Source organism: Neofelis nebulosa, chromosome 13 (genome assembly GCF_028018385.1).
Source record: "Neofelis nebulosa isolate mNeoNeb1 chromosome 13, mNeoNeb1.pri, whole genome shotgun sequence".
Taxonomy (NCBI): Eukaryota; Metazoa; Chordata; class Mammalia; order Carnivora; family Felidae; genus Neofelis; species Neofelis nebulosa.
The window spans coordinates 34,069,374-34,087,768 of record NC_080794.1 but is presented as its reverse complement, the minus strand read 5'-3'; the positions used below and the strand labels follow the sequence as shown (position 1 = coordinate 34,087,768).

At 36.7% G+C, this 18,395-nt stretch overlaps 1 protein-coding gene across 8 annotated transcripts in view; it reads left to right on the top strand.

Moving 5' to 3' along the window:
* Positions 1–18,395, top strand: part of RUFY2 (RUN and FYVE domain containing 2) — a 51,655-nt gene that overhangs the window by 24,583 nt on the left and 8,677 nt on the right. For 6 of the 8 annotated variants that reach the window (XM_058696507.1, XM_058696504.1, XM_058696503.1 and 3 more), the window contains 4 exons: positions 321–418; positions 2,808–2,927; positions 12,229–12,358; positions 12,780–12,874. In XM_058696507.1, the coding sequence (XP_058552490.1) occupies positions 321–418; positions 2,808–2,927; positions 12,229–12,358; positions 12,780–12,874 (443 nt within the window). Of the gene's footprint in view, positions 1–320; positions 419–1,171; positions 2,591–2,764; positions 2,928–12,228; positions 12,359–12,779; positions 12,875–18,395 lie in introns of those variants that run through there. The other 2 variants (XM_058696510.1, XM_058696509.1) reach the window with 2 other exon arrangements.

Here is an 18,395-nt window from a genome sequence, read left to right as displayed (position 1 = left end):
TTTATATTTAATTTGAAATACTTTACATTGAAACTATTTTACATAGTTTACAAGAGTTTATTTTGTTGTTTTCCCAAAAAAACGCTGAAGGCAAAGTGTGTGTGTGTGTGTGTGTGTGTGTGTGTGTGTGTGTGTTTCTTTATTACATTTTAATTGCAGACTAGTAGTCTGCTGCTTTACTTTATATCATAGGAGTATTTTGATCTACAGAATAACTGTTCATTTCAAAGTAAAAATTCCATAGTGAAATGGTATACAAAACTTAAAAGTATTCAGGTTTGAAAATCAAAGCCACTATAGTTTTTCTTTTTTCTAAATAGAGTTCTGAAGATGGCTTGAAAGAAAAAAATGAAATAATTGCCCGACTAGAAGAAAAAACCAATAAAATTACTGTAGCTATGAGGCAGCTGGAACAAAGGTACAGAACCTCCAGTCTTAGTTTCTTTTTTTCCTTTTTTTCTCCCTTTTCTTTATTCAACTCTGACACTTGCCACAAAAACCATTAGGAAAATTTAGTTTAGGACCTTCCCCCTCACCCCCCCAGTAGGATTTTGCCTTTTTTGTTTTGGTTGTTGCATGGAATCAAGTTGCTTTATATTAGGCTGATTCATTTGAATTTACCATTTTGTGGATTTTCATAAAAAGGTCTGATATTGACAATTTCATGTGGTTCAATTTATTACATAAAACAAATACACAAGCAAAAACTTAAAAAAAGTGAAAAACGAACAAAATCTATGGTGGAATTATCCCTGATTGATTTCCATGCATATTGATTGTCATATCTCTTGTCATTCACCATCTCTATCTGAAATTAGGCCTTGAGTTTGCAGTTTAGTGTGTTTCTTTGAGCTAGGACCCTCAACTGAAACCAAGAAATAATTTTATTTAAATTGAATTGTTTTATATTGGCATTTTTCACTTTTATTGTTGGAAAATGTAATGTATTTCCATTGATCTGTCATGTTGGTGTCAACATATGTCTTATCATTGCTTTCTTTGAATCTACTTATGAAAAACATAACTATTAATGCTTTATTGACATGAATATTCTTTTATTGACATCCTCTTTCTTCTTTTTTCTTTTTTGTTTTCTTTATCCCCATTTTTACATTTTGGACATCTTTATTACCTTTTTCTGTCTTTGATTTCTGTCCATTCCATTATGAAGTGACAATGATTTGTTAACTCAAACTAGGACAATTGCAATGTCATTGGTGAAATATGCCAGCAGTGACACTCAAGACCAGTACAAGCTGGTCAAAGATATATCTTTCTGAAAACCACTTGTATTTAAACAGACTAAAAGAGAATCAACAATTTTATAATATATTAAATAGAAAATAATTTATGCTATTAAGTATTTGAAAAGGGTATTAGGAACCCTATACACTTCTTGATCAGCTGCTATGGTAATACACTGCCATAAAGCAGAGTGGGTGCACTTGGATTTCCAAAAACACATTCCTCAAACCTTGTGCACAAAGGCTGATTTGAGTATTGACCTTTTGGAGGTCAGAATTTTCAAGTGCAGTTTTATCTTTTTAGCTACTTTTTGATGGAAAATATAAACATTGTTTCAAAATAAGTTAACCTTTGGTTTCACAATGTGTTGGCACAAATTTTTTCCCTCTTGGCCTAATGGCTTCTTTACTGATTTTTAAATATGTTTTAAAATAGTTTACAACCCAGATTGGCCATTCTCTTGTGCTTTAGCAGCTCAGTTTTCCAGTTCCCTTAGCCCTCTTCGATGATAGCACAACTTCAAGCCCTACCTCACTCTGAGTTTTATTTTGGTTTCTGTAATCTTAGAGAAATGTGCCCTATCCCCTCACCTTAATGTTTTAAATTTAGATTTAGAGATAACTTGAATGTTACTCTCATTTGCTTAGAAGTGGCATTTATACTTCTAAAATGTGTCAGGGTTGCCCCATTGGTATGGTTTTAGGGAGAAAAGAGGCAATTTTTTGGCTAGTCGAATAGAAATTTTACCTGTGATCCCCTACAAGGAGTTAATGTCTCTTGAATATGTGGGAAATGTTTTCTTATAAAAATATCAAAGTTAAATCTAAGAAATCCTAGATGGGAGGCAGGGAGTGGAGCTAAGCACAGTGAGAAGCAATGACTTAAAATAAAAACAGCAAATGAAAGTCACATTTTTAGCTAATTTTTAAATGTCAGTGATGAACAAAAATGATCTCTAGAGAATGTTGCCAACTAATACCATATTCCTTTGAATCTTATCACGCACATGTGCATACACACACAGAGCTTTTGGCATAATTTAGTAAATGCATAAAGATCCTACAGGGAGGACTTGGCTGTTATTTGAAGTAATTGCAGGTCTTTGCTCTTGGCCTTGTAGCACACTTGATTCCTGGCATACACATCCTAGCATAGTAAATAACAAATGTGGCTTCTTCACCTAGTGTAGACATAAATACTGTGCTTTACACGGTTTTGTAAAAAGGCAGTAATGCACCTATTATACTTTCAAAGTTGATTCATAATGCTCTACATAAGTGGTAAAGGCTGTATTGCTTTGCATTGTTAATTATGAACAAGAAATAAAACAAATTTGAAGATAGTATTCTGGGCATATTATATGTTATGTTGAAAAAAAATCACAAAACAATTTCTAGACATTGTGTGGCTCTTTCACGTTTGAGTTTGTGAGTTTCCCCCCAAACTTTGTTTTCATTTAGAAATGTTTCTATTTCCCCATTTTTCTTTTATTTGTCTTCTTCACCCTTTTACACCCTAGTTCTAGCCTCAGTTTTACCCAAAGTTGATTTGAATTACACCAGATTGCAGCAAGCAGAGAAGGCGCAAATGGAAGCCGAAGATGAAGACAAGAAATATCTACAAGAGTGTCAGAGTAAATCCGACAGTCTGCAGAAACAAATCTCCCAAAAGGAGAAACAGCTGTGAGTATTTCACTCTTGGAAACAAATACTTGTATTAACATAATTTCCACTGCCGCTTTTTTGCACATCAAGATAGGATACCTATATTTTCGTTTAGTTAATGATTACAGCTAGTTTGTGGAGTTCTCCTTGGGAAAAAAAAGTTAGAAAACATAATTATGATAAAACCTATGTTTCCAGATACTGAGTGTAATAGGCCTTTATAACTCAAAGGAACTTATATTATCATAGAACATGATGTTTTATGAGAATATTTTTATTAGTACTTCATATGATAGATCTGTATATCACCAACTAGGAAGGATGTCAGTATATGTCATTGGACTGAAGAAAAAAACAAGTTGCAGATAGTATGTGAAATATCCCATTTTTTATAAAATTAAAACCATGTACATGTGTATATTTACATATACATAGAAAAGAGTTCAGGGGCACCTGGGTGGCTCAGTCGGTTAAGCGGCCGACTTCGGCTCAGGTCATGATCTCACGGTCCGTGAGTTCGAGCCCCGCGTCGGGCTCTGTGCTGACAGCTCAGAGCCTGGAGCCTGTTTCAGATTCTGTGTCTGCCTTTCTCTCTGCCCCTCCCCTGTTCATGCTCTGTCTCTCTCTGTCTCAAAAATAAATAAATGTTAAAAAAAAAAAAAAAGTTCAAAGAATTCAGATTCAGGTTCAAAGAATTCAGATTCACTCAGGGGAGTGATGGCAGATTAACAGGGGTATTTTAGTTTTTACTTTATAAACATCAGTATTTATTCCCCAGTAAGTATGTGGGGAAAAATTAACAACAATAGGAAATAGTTATGTATCATATTTAATAGATCATTAAGACTACATGCCATTTATGATGTGTAACTTGCTAAGCTGCAAGATTCAGTGATTGAAGTGATAAGTTCTTCCTCTAGTCTTGCTCATTTTCTAATAGTTCTGTCAGTTATCGAGAGGGCATTTCTTGAATATCCCATCTATAATTGTAGATTTGTGTATTTCTACTTTTAGTTCTATCAGTTTTGCTTCTTGTATTCTGATTCTGTTTGGTGCCAACACATTTAGGATTGCTGTGTCTTTTTGGCAAATTAATCTTTTTATCATTTTGTGATATGCCTCCTTGTCTCTGATAATTTTCTTTACAGGATATTAATAGAGCCACAGCTGCTTTCTTTTGATTAATGTTGTCATGTAGTAAACAAAAAATTAATGTTTGCATTTTTCAGTCTTTAAACTTTTGGTCTAATATTTATTATTATCAGTATATTTGAAGTAAGTTTCTCATTGTTCACGTTTTTTATCTGTTTTGACAATCTTTTTTTTTTTTTAAGTTTATTTTTGAGAGAGAGAGAGCATGCACATGTACAAGCAGAGAGGGGCAGAGAGATAATCCCAAGCAGGGTCCACAGTATCAGTGCAGAGCCAGACACAGGGCTTGATCCCATAAACTGTGAGATTATGACCTGAGCCAAAGTCAAGAGTTGGGTGCTTAGCTGACTGAGCCACCCAGGTGCCCCCTAACAATCTGTTTTAACGATGTATTTAGTCCATTTACATTTAGTGTAATTGTTGATATGAGAGCTTAAGTCTACTATTTTATTGTTTTTTTCTCATTCCTTTATTTCATTTTTCCTGCCTTCTCATGGGTTGAATATAACTTAGAATTCCTATTTATCTCTAGTGTTTTTAAGTGTATTCCTTTGTATAGATATTCTAGTGATTGCTCTACTTTCTTGTATGTTTGCAGCTTTTCACAGTCTACTGGTGTTTTACTACTTTGAATGAAGTGTGGAAGTCTTACCTCCACTTGGATCTTTTTATTCACTCCCCTTTATAATTTTTTTTTTTGAGAGAGAGAGAGCAGTGAGAGAGGGAGACACAGAATCTGAGAGAGGCCCTAGGCTCTGAGCTGTCAGCACAGAGCCGAATGCGGGGCTCAAACCCATGAACCGTGAGATCATGACCTGAGACAAAATTGGACGCTCAACTGACTGAGCCACCCAGGTGCCCCTATCCACTCCCTTTCATAACATAAATTGCTTAAATATTTTCCCTGCATAATATTGAGAACCACATCAGACAGTATTAGAAAGTTTTTATTAATTTTTTTAAGTAAACTCTAAGCCCAGCGTGGGGTTTGAAGTCACAACTCTGACATCAAGAGTTGCATGCTCTACAGCAGAGCTAGCCAGGTGCCCCTACATCAGACAATATTATAGTTTGTGCTTCAAGCCTGAAACATAATTCAGAAAACTCTTTATTATTTCTTCTTTACTCTTGATATTTTAAGTTTTCTTCTTTGTGTCTGGAGAACTACTTTTGCCATTCTTTTTAGGGTAGGTCTATTGGCAGCAAATTCTCTTAGTTGTTTTGTTTCCTCCCATCTGCAGTCCTGATTTCACCTTCATTTCTTTTTTTTTTTTTAATTTCTTTTTTTAATTTACATTCAAGTTAGCATATAGTGCAACAATGATTTCAGGGGTAGATTCCTTAATGCCCCTTACCCATTTAGCCCATCCCCCCTCCCATGACTCCTCTAGTAACTCTGTTTGTTCTCCATATTTAGGACTCTCTTATGTTTTTGTCCCCCTCCCTGTTTTTATATTATTTTTGCCTCGCTTCCCTTATGTTCATCTATTTTGTATCTTAAAGTCATAATATGAGTGAAGTCATATGATGTTTGTCTTTCTCCGGCTAATTTCACTTAGCATAATACCCTCTAGTTCCATCCATGTAGCTGTGTTTGGCAAGATTTCATTCTTTTTGATTGGCGAGTAATACTCCATTGTGTGTATATATACCACACCTTCTTTATCCATTCATCCATCAATCGGCATTTGGGCTCTTTCTATATTTTGGCTATTGTTGATAGTGCTGCTACAAACATTGGGGTGCATATGTCCCTTCCAAACAGGACATGTGTATCCCTTGGATAAATACCTAGTAGTATAATTGCTGGGTCATAGGGTAGTTCTATTTTTAATTTTTTGAGGAACCTCCATACTGTCTTCCAGAGTGGCTGCACTAGTTTGCATTCCCACCAGCAGTGCAAAAGAGATCCTCTTTCTCTGCATCCTCACCAACATCTGTTGTTGCTTGAGTTGTTAATGTTAGCCATTGTGACAGGTGTGAGATGGTATCTCATTGTGGTTTTCATTTGTATTTCCCTGAGGATGAGTGATGTTGAGCATTGCTTTATGTGTCGGTTGGTCATCTGGATGTCTTCTTTGGAGAAGTGTGTATTCATTTCTTTCGCCCATTTCTTCACTGGATTATTTGCTTTTTGGGTGTTGAGTTTGAAAAGTTCTTTATAGATTTTGGATACTAACTCTTTGTCTGATATGTCATTTGTAAATATCTTCTCCCATTCTGTCAGTTGCCTTTTAGTTTTACTGTTTGTTTCCTTCGGTGTGCAGAAGCTTTTTATTTTGATGAGGTCCCAATAGTTCATTTTTGCTTTTGTTTCCCTGCCTCTGGAGATGTGTTGAGTAAGAAGTTGCTGCAGCCAAGGTCAAAGACGTTTTTGCCTGCTTTCTCCTGGAGAATTTTTATGGCTTTCTGTCTTACATTGAGGTCTTTCATCCATTTTGAGTTTATTTTTGTGTATGGTGTAAGAAAGTGGTCCAGGCTCATTTTTTTACATGTCGCTGTCCAGTTTTCCCAGCACCATTTGCTGAAGAGACTGTCTTTATTCCATTGGATTCTTTCCTGCTTTGTCAAAGATTAGTTGGCCATACATTTGTGGGTCCATTTTTGGAACCATTTTGGTTCTCTATTCTGTTCCATTTATCTGAGTGTCTGTTTTTGTCCGCATACCATACTGTCTTGATGATTACAGCTTTATAATACAGCTTGAAGTCCGTCAGCTTCATTTCTGAAGGATATTTTCAGAATATCCTTAGAATTCCAAATTGACAGTTCTTTTCTTTCAGCACTTAAAAAGGGTTGAATATTTTCTTTGGTCTTCATAGTTTCTGATGGAAAACACTGTCATTTGAATCCTTGTTCCTTTACCCAAGATTATTTTCTTTTGGATTTATCCTTTTTGGGCTTTGGTCATCTTCTGTGTGTGTGTGTGTGTGTGTGTGTGTGTGTGTGTGTGTGTGTGTTTGTTTTTGAGACAGAGGCAGAGAATGAGCAGGGGAGGGACAGAGAGAGGGGGAGACACAGAATCCAAAGCAGGCTGCAGGCTCTGAGCTGTCAGCACAGAGCCCAAGGTGAGGCTTGAACTCGTGAACTGCGAGATCAGGACCTGAGCCGAAGTCTGACACTCAACTGATTGACCACCCAGGCACCCCATGGTCATCTTCTTGATACTACACTTTATCTTAGCTAAAAGGACAAGAAGCGATTGGTCAGCTTCTTGAATCTTTAGGTTTATCTTTGACAAATTTGGAAATTTTTAGGCATCTTTTTTCCTACATACATTTTCCAGTCCACCTGCTTTCTCTTCTCTGGAATTCTGATAACATTGAATTTTAGAATTTTTTTTTTTTTTATAGTCCTGTAAGTTTCTAGTTTATTTTTTCTTTCTTGTTCAAATTGGGTAATTTCTATTGTAGTGTTGTGTGTTTTGTTTCTCATTTTTAAGTAGACTCCATGCTCAACATGGGGCTTGAACTCACGACCCTGAGATAAAGAATTGCTTGTTCTACTGACCGAGCTGGCTGGGCACCCCTCTACGGTAGTGTTTTGAAATCCATTCTTTTATCATCATCTTCATTCTACTGAGCCCATTTAGGGTGGTTATTGTAGTTTTCAGTTCTAAGATTTTCATTTGAGTGTATTTTCTTCCTTCTTTCTCTCTTTTTTTGCTAAAGCTTCCTGTTTTGTTTCAGGTATGTTTTTAATTGGTCATAGGAGCATTTTTATGATGACTGCTTTGAAATTCTTGTCTAGAATTATCTGACATGGTGGCATCTGTTTTCTCTCATCCAAGTTGGGATTTTTCTTGGGTCTTGTTATGACAAATTTTTTTCAATTGCATTCTGGATGTCTTGAGAATTATGAGACTGCATCTAATTTAATTTTACATTTGAGCAGTTCTCCACTGACACCACACCAGCAGGGAGAAATATAGACACTGACTCTTTATACCAAGTGAGTATAGCAGAAGCCTAGGACCATTCTGGATGGGATAGAGAAGGGTGCCTAACTATGGGGAAAGGATTGAAATCTATGCTTTCCACTTACTCTCCACTGACACAGTGGAGGAGAGGAGTTGTGTCTTGTTACTATCAAGTAGGAGTGGAAGTCCAGGCTTTCCTCTTGGTCTCTGCTGGTACCATCCTGGAGGGGGAGAGTTAGAGGTATCTCATTACACTGGGCAGGGGTTGAAATTTAGGTTTTTCACTTGGCTTTCACTTACCCTGTGGTGAAAGTGAGAAATGCCTTGTTACTGATGTAGGAATAAAAGTCCAGGTTCCCCATATAGTCTCCACTAATATAAGGGTGGTAGACATCTCATTACTGCTGAGTGGTAGTGAAAGTCCAGGCTCCCCACTTAGCTTTTGCTGACAGTGGTTGGGGGCCTATGGTTTTCTCCACCTTCCACCTGCTCCACCCCCCGCCCCCAGAACAGGGTATGTATTGTCACAAAGGTTTCTATCATGCTAGGCTACCTCTTCCCGGTTCTTTAGCAAGAGAGAGGAGGCTTTTCTTGGGGCGTTTTTTTTGTAATCATGTTTTTAAAGTTCCTTTTAACCTACTACAAAAATAACATTTTTCTTATTCTGTAGAATAAGGCTTTAGGCCAAGGAGTATCACCTTAGTTGAAAACTTGCATCATTTGTACATTATGAAACTGAAACCCATCCCCCAAAACAAAAACACTCAGTAAACAAACATTTTCTCTTAATTTTAATACTTCCATAAAAGGATAGCTAGCATTTTCAGGGCTCCCTTGGCAACAAAAATCACAAGAAGCATTTAATTCATCAGGTTTCTTTCTTTCTTTCTTTTTTTTTTTTTAAATGTTTATTTACTTTTGAGAGAGAGGGAGAGACAGAGCTCAGAGCTCAAGCAGGGGAGGGGCAGAGAGACACAGAATCCGAAGCAGGCTCCAAGCTCTGAGCTGTTAGCACAGAGCCCAACGCCAGCTCAAACCCATGGACTGTGAGATCATGACCTGAGCTGAAGTCGGATGCTCAACTGACTTAGCCACCCAGGAGCCCCTCAGTCATCAGGTTTTTTAATGATGTGAAATGTTTTGTTGTGTAAGCCTGTGCCCTACCAAATGAAAAACATGAAAAGCAAGACTGGAACACTTTTGCCAGTCACTAGAATACAGTTTTAAAACCCTGGTACTCTGTGTTACTGAATCACTTAGACAAATCTGATCTTTATCTGCATTGATGCAGCTATTCCTTGACCAAAGGATGATCCAATTAACACTGTAGGGACCTGGCCCTTCCCTATAGGGCTAACCTATTCAATAAGTCTTGGGTACAACTGTAGAGAGATGTTTGTTTCTGCTGAAGCCATGAAAGTAAGTTTGTCTCTCAGTTGGTGACATTTTGGTAGAGTATGAACATGTGAACATGTGACATTTTGGTAGAGTATGAACATGTGAGCAATTTGGTAGAGTGTGAACAATTTGATTGTCCCTGATGGCTTAAAAAATTGAAATGGTGGGGTGCCTGGGTGGCTCAGTCGGTTAAGCGTCCGACTTCGGCTCAGGTCATGATCTCACGGTCCGTGGGTTCGAGCCCCGCGTCGGGCTCTGTGCTGACAGCTCAGAGCCTGGAGCCTGTTTCAGATTCTGTGTCTCCTTCTCTCTGTGACCCTCCCCCGTTCATGCTCTGTCTCTCTCTGTCTCAAAAATAAATAAACGTTAAAAAATTGAAATGGTTGGGGCGCCTGGGTGGCACAGTCGGTTAAGCGTCCGACTTCAGCCAGGTCACGATCTCACGGTCCGTGAGTTCGAGCCCCGCGTCAGGCTCTGGACTGATGGCTCGGAGCCTGGAGCCTGTTTCCGATTCTGTGTCTCCCTCTCTCTCTGCCCCTCCCCTGTTCATGCTCTGTTTCTCTCTGTCCCAAAAATAAATAAAAAACGTTGAAAAAAAAATTTTTTTTTTTAAAAAATTGAAATGGTTTCTGTAGAAATGGGCAGCTGGGACTGTGTCCAAGAAAAACAAATTCCCATTTTGGAGAAGTAACTTTATTGATTTCTGACTATGAAAATATTACATGCTGTTGGTTAAATGTAAGAAAATATAGAAAAATGTGAAGAAGATAAAAATTAGAGCAAACTTTTTTAACATTTGGTGAGTATCCTTTTTTCTGGTATGCATAGATGTTTTTTATGTTTTTTAGACAGGATCATGCTACATGCTCCTTAGTATTTTGTTTATTGCATTTACTATGTCATGGACATTGTATCATATCAATTAACGTAGGCCTATACCATCATATCAGTTAACCTGAAGGAATCCTTTAGCCTGAAAAATTGTGCTTAATTCTCTGAATTTACAAATCTTTGATTATTGGTGAGATCCTTTTATATATCTTTATTTTGTTAGTTACCAGCTCCTATCATCTACTTTTTTCCCTTGGGGTGTTCAGCTTATTAATATTTATTTGTAAGAGCCCTTAATGTATTGGGGCGCCTGGGTGGCTCAGTCAGTTAAGTGTCTGACTTTGGCTCAGGTCACGATCTCGTGGTTTGTGAGTTCGAGCCTCATGTCAGGCTTTGTGCTGCAAGACTGCTTTGGATTCTGTGTCTCCTTCTCTCTGCCCATCACCTGCTCACACTCTGTCTCTGTTTGTCTGTCTCCCTCTCTCAGAAGTAAATAAACCTCAAAAAACATTAAAAAAAAACTATGTATTTACTCTGGGTATTTCACAGACAGTGAAATGTTTTCTAAGTTTACTGTTTTTAAACTTTGTTCATAGTGGTTTTTTCATTTAGATATTTAAAATATTCATGTAGTTGTATTTTTCCTTTTTTCTTCCTTTATGGTTTCCAACTTTGGTGGTCAACATGTGTTTTGACAATATATTTATAATAACTTAACATTTTTTTCCCTTGCTTTTTCTCTCAGTCTTTTTCTGATTCTGGATGATGAGGCCACTCTGTAGTTCAGTTACTTCACTTTTAGTAACATAAACCTGTTTCTGTATTCTTTTTTTTCCCTTTTAATTGATTTATCTATTTTTGAGAGAGCGAGAGTGGGGAGAGCAGAGAGAGAGAGAGAATCCCAAACAGACTACACGTTGCCAGTGCGGAGCCTGATGCAGGGCTTGAACTCATGAACCGTGAGATCAGGACCTGAGCTGAAATCAAGAGTCGGACGCTTAACTGACTGAGCCATCCAGGCGTCCCTGTATTCTTTTTGAATGTATAGTGAAATAGTATTTATAAACAATTTGTAAATTCCATTTAGAGGTATCTCTTCTCTTCATCCTGAATTATAAAATCTGAAATTTACTTCACTGAGAAATAATGTGGCTGTGGATGGAAATGCTAACTTTATGAAGAAACAAAAGTAATCAAAATATTAACACAAGAATATTAAAATGGTGTAATATTGTGATAGTGTCAATATTATGATATGTTGGAATTAAAATTTAAAGTATTAGAAACTGTAGCATTATCAGCATATGCCTCATCTGTAATAACTACTTATGAGCAATAATTTTCAAAATGATTTCTTTTCGGTATCTAAAATGTAGGAGTTTGACTACTTTTGTTTTGCCAGCTAGTACCTATTAGAATGATTAGGTGGTGTTTCAGATGTGAATTGGCATTTCCAGGCAGTATGGATTTCCCCTCAGTGTCTCCTTGGTCTTAGATTTGTCTTGTAATTGGTCAGCTTTCAGCAGTAGTCTGTAAAGTAACACTTTGTATGAGGGTTGATTTTTCTGTGACTGATGTTAAATTGCTTTACTGGTGGCTGTACTTCTTATATCAGAAATATAGTTTGTTGTAAAATTTTCCCATGGCACAGAAATGTAAATAATTAAAACCTCACATTTTTCTCCTTGATTCCGTTCCCCAGATGTAACTAGTTTTAATCGTGTGATATGCCCTTCCAGGCATTTTCTGTGTTCTTACAGTACTTATGTTTACAGAATTGAAAAATGACATAAATTATTATTTAGCAAGGAGTTTTTGTGGTTGGCAAATAAGTTGATACCTTGGGATCAAAAAACCCTGTGCTGCTGAACTTATTTACCAAAAAATATTTATGAAAGAAAATACCTGAAGAAATGCACAAAAGTGAAAACAATCAACCAAAAAGATGCTGTTACTAAAGAGTACAAACAACTCTCGTGTGATAAATAGCACTAAGCTTCTGTGTATTTGTCATTCAAGGGTGCAACTGGAAACTGATTTGAAGATTGAGAAGGAATGGAGGCAGACTTTGCAGGAAGATCTTCAAAAGGAGAAAGATGCCTTATCTCATCTTAGAAATGAGACCCAGCAAATCATTAGTCTTAAAAAAGTAAATGGTGGTAAAACTTTTAAAAATGATATCTTTGAAAACTAAGTTACTTAAAAGGAGAAATCATAATTTATATTTATACCAAAGAGACAGAATATACTAGTCATCTTTAAAAATACCAATAAGAAGTGGCTCTTGGCTGACTCGGTTGGTAATATATGCAACTCTTGATCTTGGAGTTGTGAGTGCGAGCCCCACGTTGGTTGGAGAGTTTACTTAAAAAACACAAAACCAGTAAGGAGATTAAATGAATGTGAAATAGGTGATATTTGATGGAGCAGCGATGAAAGAACTTGGACATAGAGTTCTACTTTTTATAAAAAACTAAAGGATATGTGTTCCTAATTATTGGTATGTATACAATTTGGAGTTTCTTGTTTATTTCCTTTAAATTGCATTTTCTCTTTTTATTGTTTTGAAGGAGTTCCTTAACATCCAGGATGAAAATCAGCAGTTGAAAAAAGTACATCACGAACAGGAGCAAGCTCTTCAAGAACTTGGCAGCAAACTTAGCGAGTAATTTCTCCTTTTTTTCTTCACCTCTGTAATCATTGACTTGTATAAAGGTATGAATGAGTGTGCCAAACCAAATAGGAAGAAAAGTTTAAATGTAGAAAAGAAAGATATGAACTATTAAGGAAAATCAAAACCAAACAAAAACCTTAAGGATAAACATGCAAGACTGTGGATTGGAGGGATTTTGTTAAAAGTTGTGTTCAGTTTAGTAAATTTAGCTCTAAACATTTCCTGTAGATAAAAGTTAAGACTCTAATTTCTTCAAATTAGAGAATTCAGAAGTCCATTTAATATATTTTTCCCAGAAAAACAGAAACCAAATTTCCAAACTATCTGGAGAGATCTTCTTCAGACTGTTTTGAGAAGGAGTTAACATTGTGAGGAGTGGAGAGTGTTTTATGCTAGATTTGGGGCTTAACTTCATACAGCAAGGTTGGTTCTGTTGCAGTGAAGTGTTACTGGGTTCCTAGAAAGACAAGAAGGAGAAATGTTGTTCTTTCTCACACCTTCCTCGTTGTTCCGTGTAGTCTGTGTTTTGGGTTAGCAGCTTCATCTTTGTGCCCTGATAGAACATACTGCCAAGTATCTGAGATAAGCTCTAGAAGGTTTAATTTAGTATTAAATGTATCACTGCCATGTAAAAAAAAAAAAAAAAAAAAGTGTCACCTTTTTTAACACCGAAGAGTAAGAGTAAGAAAGCTACAGTGCCCGTAATCTTGTCACCTATGTAAATCCCTTTGATGTTTTATATGGTTAGGAAGTTAGTACACCTTAGAACAAAACTGTACCTGAGCATCTCGGCCTTTATGTGGATGTGGTTAGTTACATATATGTACCTATATATCATTTGTAAAAATTAAACTCAATAGAAATCATAACTAGAATGGAGACTTCATTGCTAAAGATGAGATTTCTTTAAGAAGTCTTGAAACCAGTTTCCGGTTGCCACAGGAAAGAGTAGTTCACTAAAACCACTAAAGGAAATACCAGTTTTCAAAAAGATAAAGCTGTTGGGGCACCTGGCTGGTTCAGTTGTTAGAGCACGAGGCTGTTGATCTCAGGGTCATGGGTTTGAACCCACGTTGGAGGGTAGAGTTGGCTTAAAAAAAACAAAGATAAAGCTATTTTTGTTTCTATCAATTCAAAGAACAATTTGCATTGTGACTCTGATAAGCAAGATTTCAATTCTAATCTGGCATCCACCTAGTGAGCACTTTGACTCGGACCCTATGCTAAGTGTTTATTACTTTATTTCCCATATATTTGTTTGACAAATATTAAGCTTGTATTATGTGCCAGGCACTATTCCAAGTGCCAAGTACTCAGCAATGTACAATCCCCACAACAAAAAAATACTTTTATTAGGATCATAAAGGCTTAATATTAAAACAGATTAGAATAGGGGTGCCTGGGTGGTTAAGCATTGGACTTCAGCTCAGGTCATGATCTGCTGGTTTGTAAGCACGAGTCCCGCTTTATGTGAGCCCTGCTTGTGCGCTCTTTCTCTCTCCCTCTCCCTCCCTCCCCCTCTCCCCTCTCTCCCTCTCCCCTTCCTCTCTCCCCTCCCTCTCTCCCTCTCTCTTTCTGCCCCTTGCTCACCTGTGCACACACACTCTCTCTCTCAAAAAAAAACCCAAAAAACCAAAAAAACCCCAAAACAGATTAGAATAGTAAAATGGGAATAACTTTTCACCCATCTCCCATGCAGTGCTAAAGACTGTGGAGTTGTAAACTCATGATCATTTGAATGTTCAGATAGCTGAATTCATCACTTTTTTTCTTTTGAAGATTTTATTTTTAAGTAATCTCTATACCCAATGTGGGGTTTGAACCTATAACCCTGAGATCAACAGTTGTGTGCTCTACTGACTGAGCCAGCCAGGCGCCCCTGAATTCCCTTTTTTCCCCCCTTTTTCCTTTAGACTGGTTCATTGTTTCTCAAATTTTATTTTGCATGAATATTACTGCTCAAAGTTGGATATACTCAACAATCTATACTGAACTTTATGGGCTATTTAAGGAATTTTCAAGAGTTATTTTGACTAGGTTTTTTTGCATGTACGGACTGCATGTCTAACCCCTGTGTAAACTACTGTATGCATGTTCTTCTGAAGTTTGTGGGTTTTTGTTTTTTTTTTTTGTCTTTTTAGGAATATATTAGACGTTTTTCTGTATCAGTACATACTGATATTCCATAGGATGGATGTGCTATAATTGAAACTGTTTCTAATTTTTTTCTTTTATAAATGATACTGCTGTGAACATCCTTGTATGTGCATGTTGATATCTTGATATACTTAAAAAAATTTTTTTAATGTTTATTTATTTTTGAGAGAGACAGAGACAGAATGCGAGTGGGTTAGGGGCAGAGAGAGAGAGAGAGAGACACAGAGTCTGAAGCGGGGCTTGAAGTCACAAACTGTGAGATCATGACCTGAGCCGAAGTCAGAAGTTCAACCGACAGAGTCACCCAGGCACCCCAATATACTTTAATGAGGATATCTGAAGAGTAATTTCCTAGAGGTGATTGCTGCCCCAGAAAGAATGTGCTTTAAAAAATTCTGGTCATAACAAAACATCCTCCATCCAGTAGTAGGAGAGAATGCCTGTTTTTGCCGCTTTGACAGTTGAAATTCTTGTTTTAATTTGTGTTTCTTTAACCAGAAGCAAGGTTGAGCATCTATATTTATTTTTTAAGTAATCTCTATTGCCAATATGGGGCTTGAACCCATGACCCTGAGATCAAGAGTCATATGCTCCACCGACTGAACCAGCCAGGTGCCCCTGAGTATCTGTATGGATTTGTATTGCATTTGTATTTATAGTTTATTGCCTGTTCATATCTTTTACATATTTTTTGGTTGACTTGCTCATTTTTTTCTTACGGGATTTTAAAAGTTGTACACGGTGTACATCTTTTTTTTTTACCAGTTTGTCTTTTGTCCTTTTACTTCATTTATGATACATTTTTTTCTCATTAATCTTCAGATTTTTGTGGCGCAGATTTATTAGTTTTCCTCTACTGTTTCTGGGACCATAGTTCATAAGACATGGGTAGGGCCCATTTTGAGTCAGAACTTATTTTATCTTTCTCAACTGTTGTCCTCTGAGTGGCGAGAATAATTTATCGGGGCTGGATGAGGTGCAGTGGCCCCTGTGAGTTTCCCTGTACCAGTTTATCTGTGAAATGCCTGTTCTCTTCATCCTCCTACTCCTGTGATTAGAAGCTATCAGATTGAAATTAAGTAAAAACTGATTCCTCCCTGATACACAGGGCAATGAGTATTTGTTACAAAATTTGTTGATGAGGGAGGGACTGAGGTTGGATCAGTACTTTATAATCTTTGCTTCTATTTCACCAGAAGCCTTTAGGCTATATATAGACCATTTGAGTATTATTTAAAATGGGGAGTGGGAGGAGAAAGGTCATTTGGAATAATAGGAACCAAATTTAATTTTGTGTAAAAGTTATATTTCAGGAAGAATAGTTTTTATTTATTTTAAGTTTATTTGAGAGACAACATGAGTGGGGGAGGGGCAGAGAGAGAGAGAGAGAGAGAGAGAAAGAGAATTTCTCCCAAGCAGGATCCATGCTGCCATCGCAGAGCCTGACATGGGGTTCGAACTCATGAACCCATGAGATCATGACCTAAGCCAAAACCAAGAGTTGGATGCTTAACTGACTGAGCTACCCAGGCGCCCCTGGAAAGAATAGTTTTTAAACTTAACATTCAATCATTTTCTAATTATTTCTAATTATGAGATTTTAAACTTAAAATTTACTATTCATTAGTATTCATCTACCATTTACCAGCTTTGTGATTTAGGATTATTTAACCCCTTTAAGCCCACTTCTACATTTGTAAATTGGAGAGCTGTAAAATCCCCAAAGGGTTCTTTTTCTAATTAACTGAGAATAAATATGTGAAAGCAGCTAGCACAGTGCCTTTGCTTATCACAACTGGAGTATCATTTTCTTGTCAGATGAGGTTGGATGGGAAAATTACTCTCTAGTGCTCGCTTTCTGAACCTATGATTTTAAATGTAAATGATTAATTTTAACTAGAAAAATACTTTCACTAATGAAATATTTACTCCTATTGGCTTCTTATTGAAGGATTCTTTAAAATAATTTTTGATAGATTTTGAAAGGTTTTAAATGTCCTGAGTGAATTATAGTTGTAGAGAGACTAATTTGAGGGTTGAACAAAATGAAGATAAACTTCATATTTGAAGAAAACGTGGAGCATGAAATGTCAGGGTGGAGTATACAAGGAAGAGAATGTAAACTAATATATCTGTGTTATAATGGCTGAGTTTAAAATAAATGAAGGGTCACCTGAGTGGCTTGGTTGAGCGTCTGACTTCAGCTCAGATCATGATCTCACAGCTTGTGAGTTCAAGCCACGCATCAGGCTCTGTGCTGACAGCTCGGAGCCTGGAGCCTGCTTCAGATTCTGTGCCTTCCTCTCATTCTGCCCCAACCCACTTGCATTCTGTCTCTGTCTCTCTTAAAAATAAACATTAAAAAAAAATTTTTTTTAAAATACATGAAGGGTGATAGCTAACTTTCCCTTTAACCTCACCAAGGCCTACATTCCAACAAGAATTTTTAGTTTAAGAAAAGAAAATTTCCAGGACTCTTCCAAATGTAGTATTCTGTAAATGATATTCTTTCCACGTAAACAAACTTACAGATTTGTTTTCTTTCCTCACAAGCAGAGGTTTTGGGATTATCAGAGGCTTGTGGAATTTATGGATGTTTTCCTCTAGTATCGTAATCGTGTCATAATCGATTGTGTCACATTTGTTACAGTCTCCTATCTGATTTTGGCCCTTCTCTGTGCTGTCTTCATGCCATGGTCAAATATATTTCACACACTTTAAATTCTTGTTCCTAAATGAAAGCTAATTAAAATGTATAATATAGACATCTGTTTCCTCCCTGTCCAGGACAAAGAGGACATGTTCTTGTACATTGCTTTTATTGGAACTGTAACTGATACTCCTTTCTTCGGGATACTTTGGCAGTTCGTATCAGAGGGGGACAATCTTTACGGTGTCTCTCTCTATATATAGTCCATGTCTGTGAACGAAGGCATTCATAACGATTTATGCAGTGAATGCCATTAGGCTGCTTTCATTCCATATTCAATTTTTCTGTGTAGCACAGTTGCTGTTTTGGCCATGATTCCCATCAGCATTAATTTTGTTCAGGCACATTTTGTAGATGTGAACTCAGCCAAGAAAATTTTAGTATTGTGTTTGTACTTTTAAGCTGTGTAATTTTACATTGATTATTCCCATTGTAAAAGTGTGAACTGGGTAAAAAACTAACATTTTTGTTTTTATGTGTTGAACAAAGCATTTGTAGTATGAAGCAAGTTCCTAATGTTCTACCTCAGGAGCAGAGATGTTAGTTCATGGACCTTTTGATTCAGTAATTTCATTTATAAGTTATCCTGAGAAAAATAATAAAATATTTTTGTCATTCCAATTTTAATGAACAATTTTTGTGGCA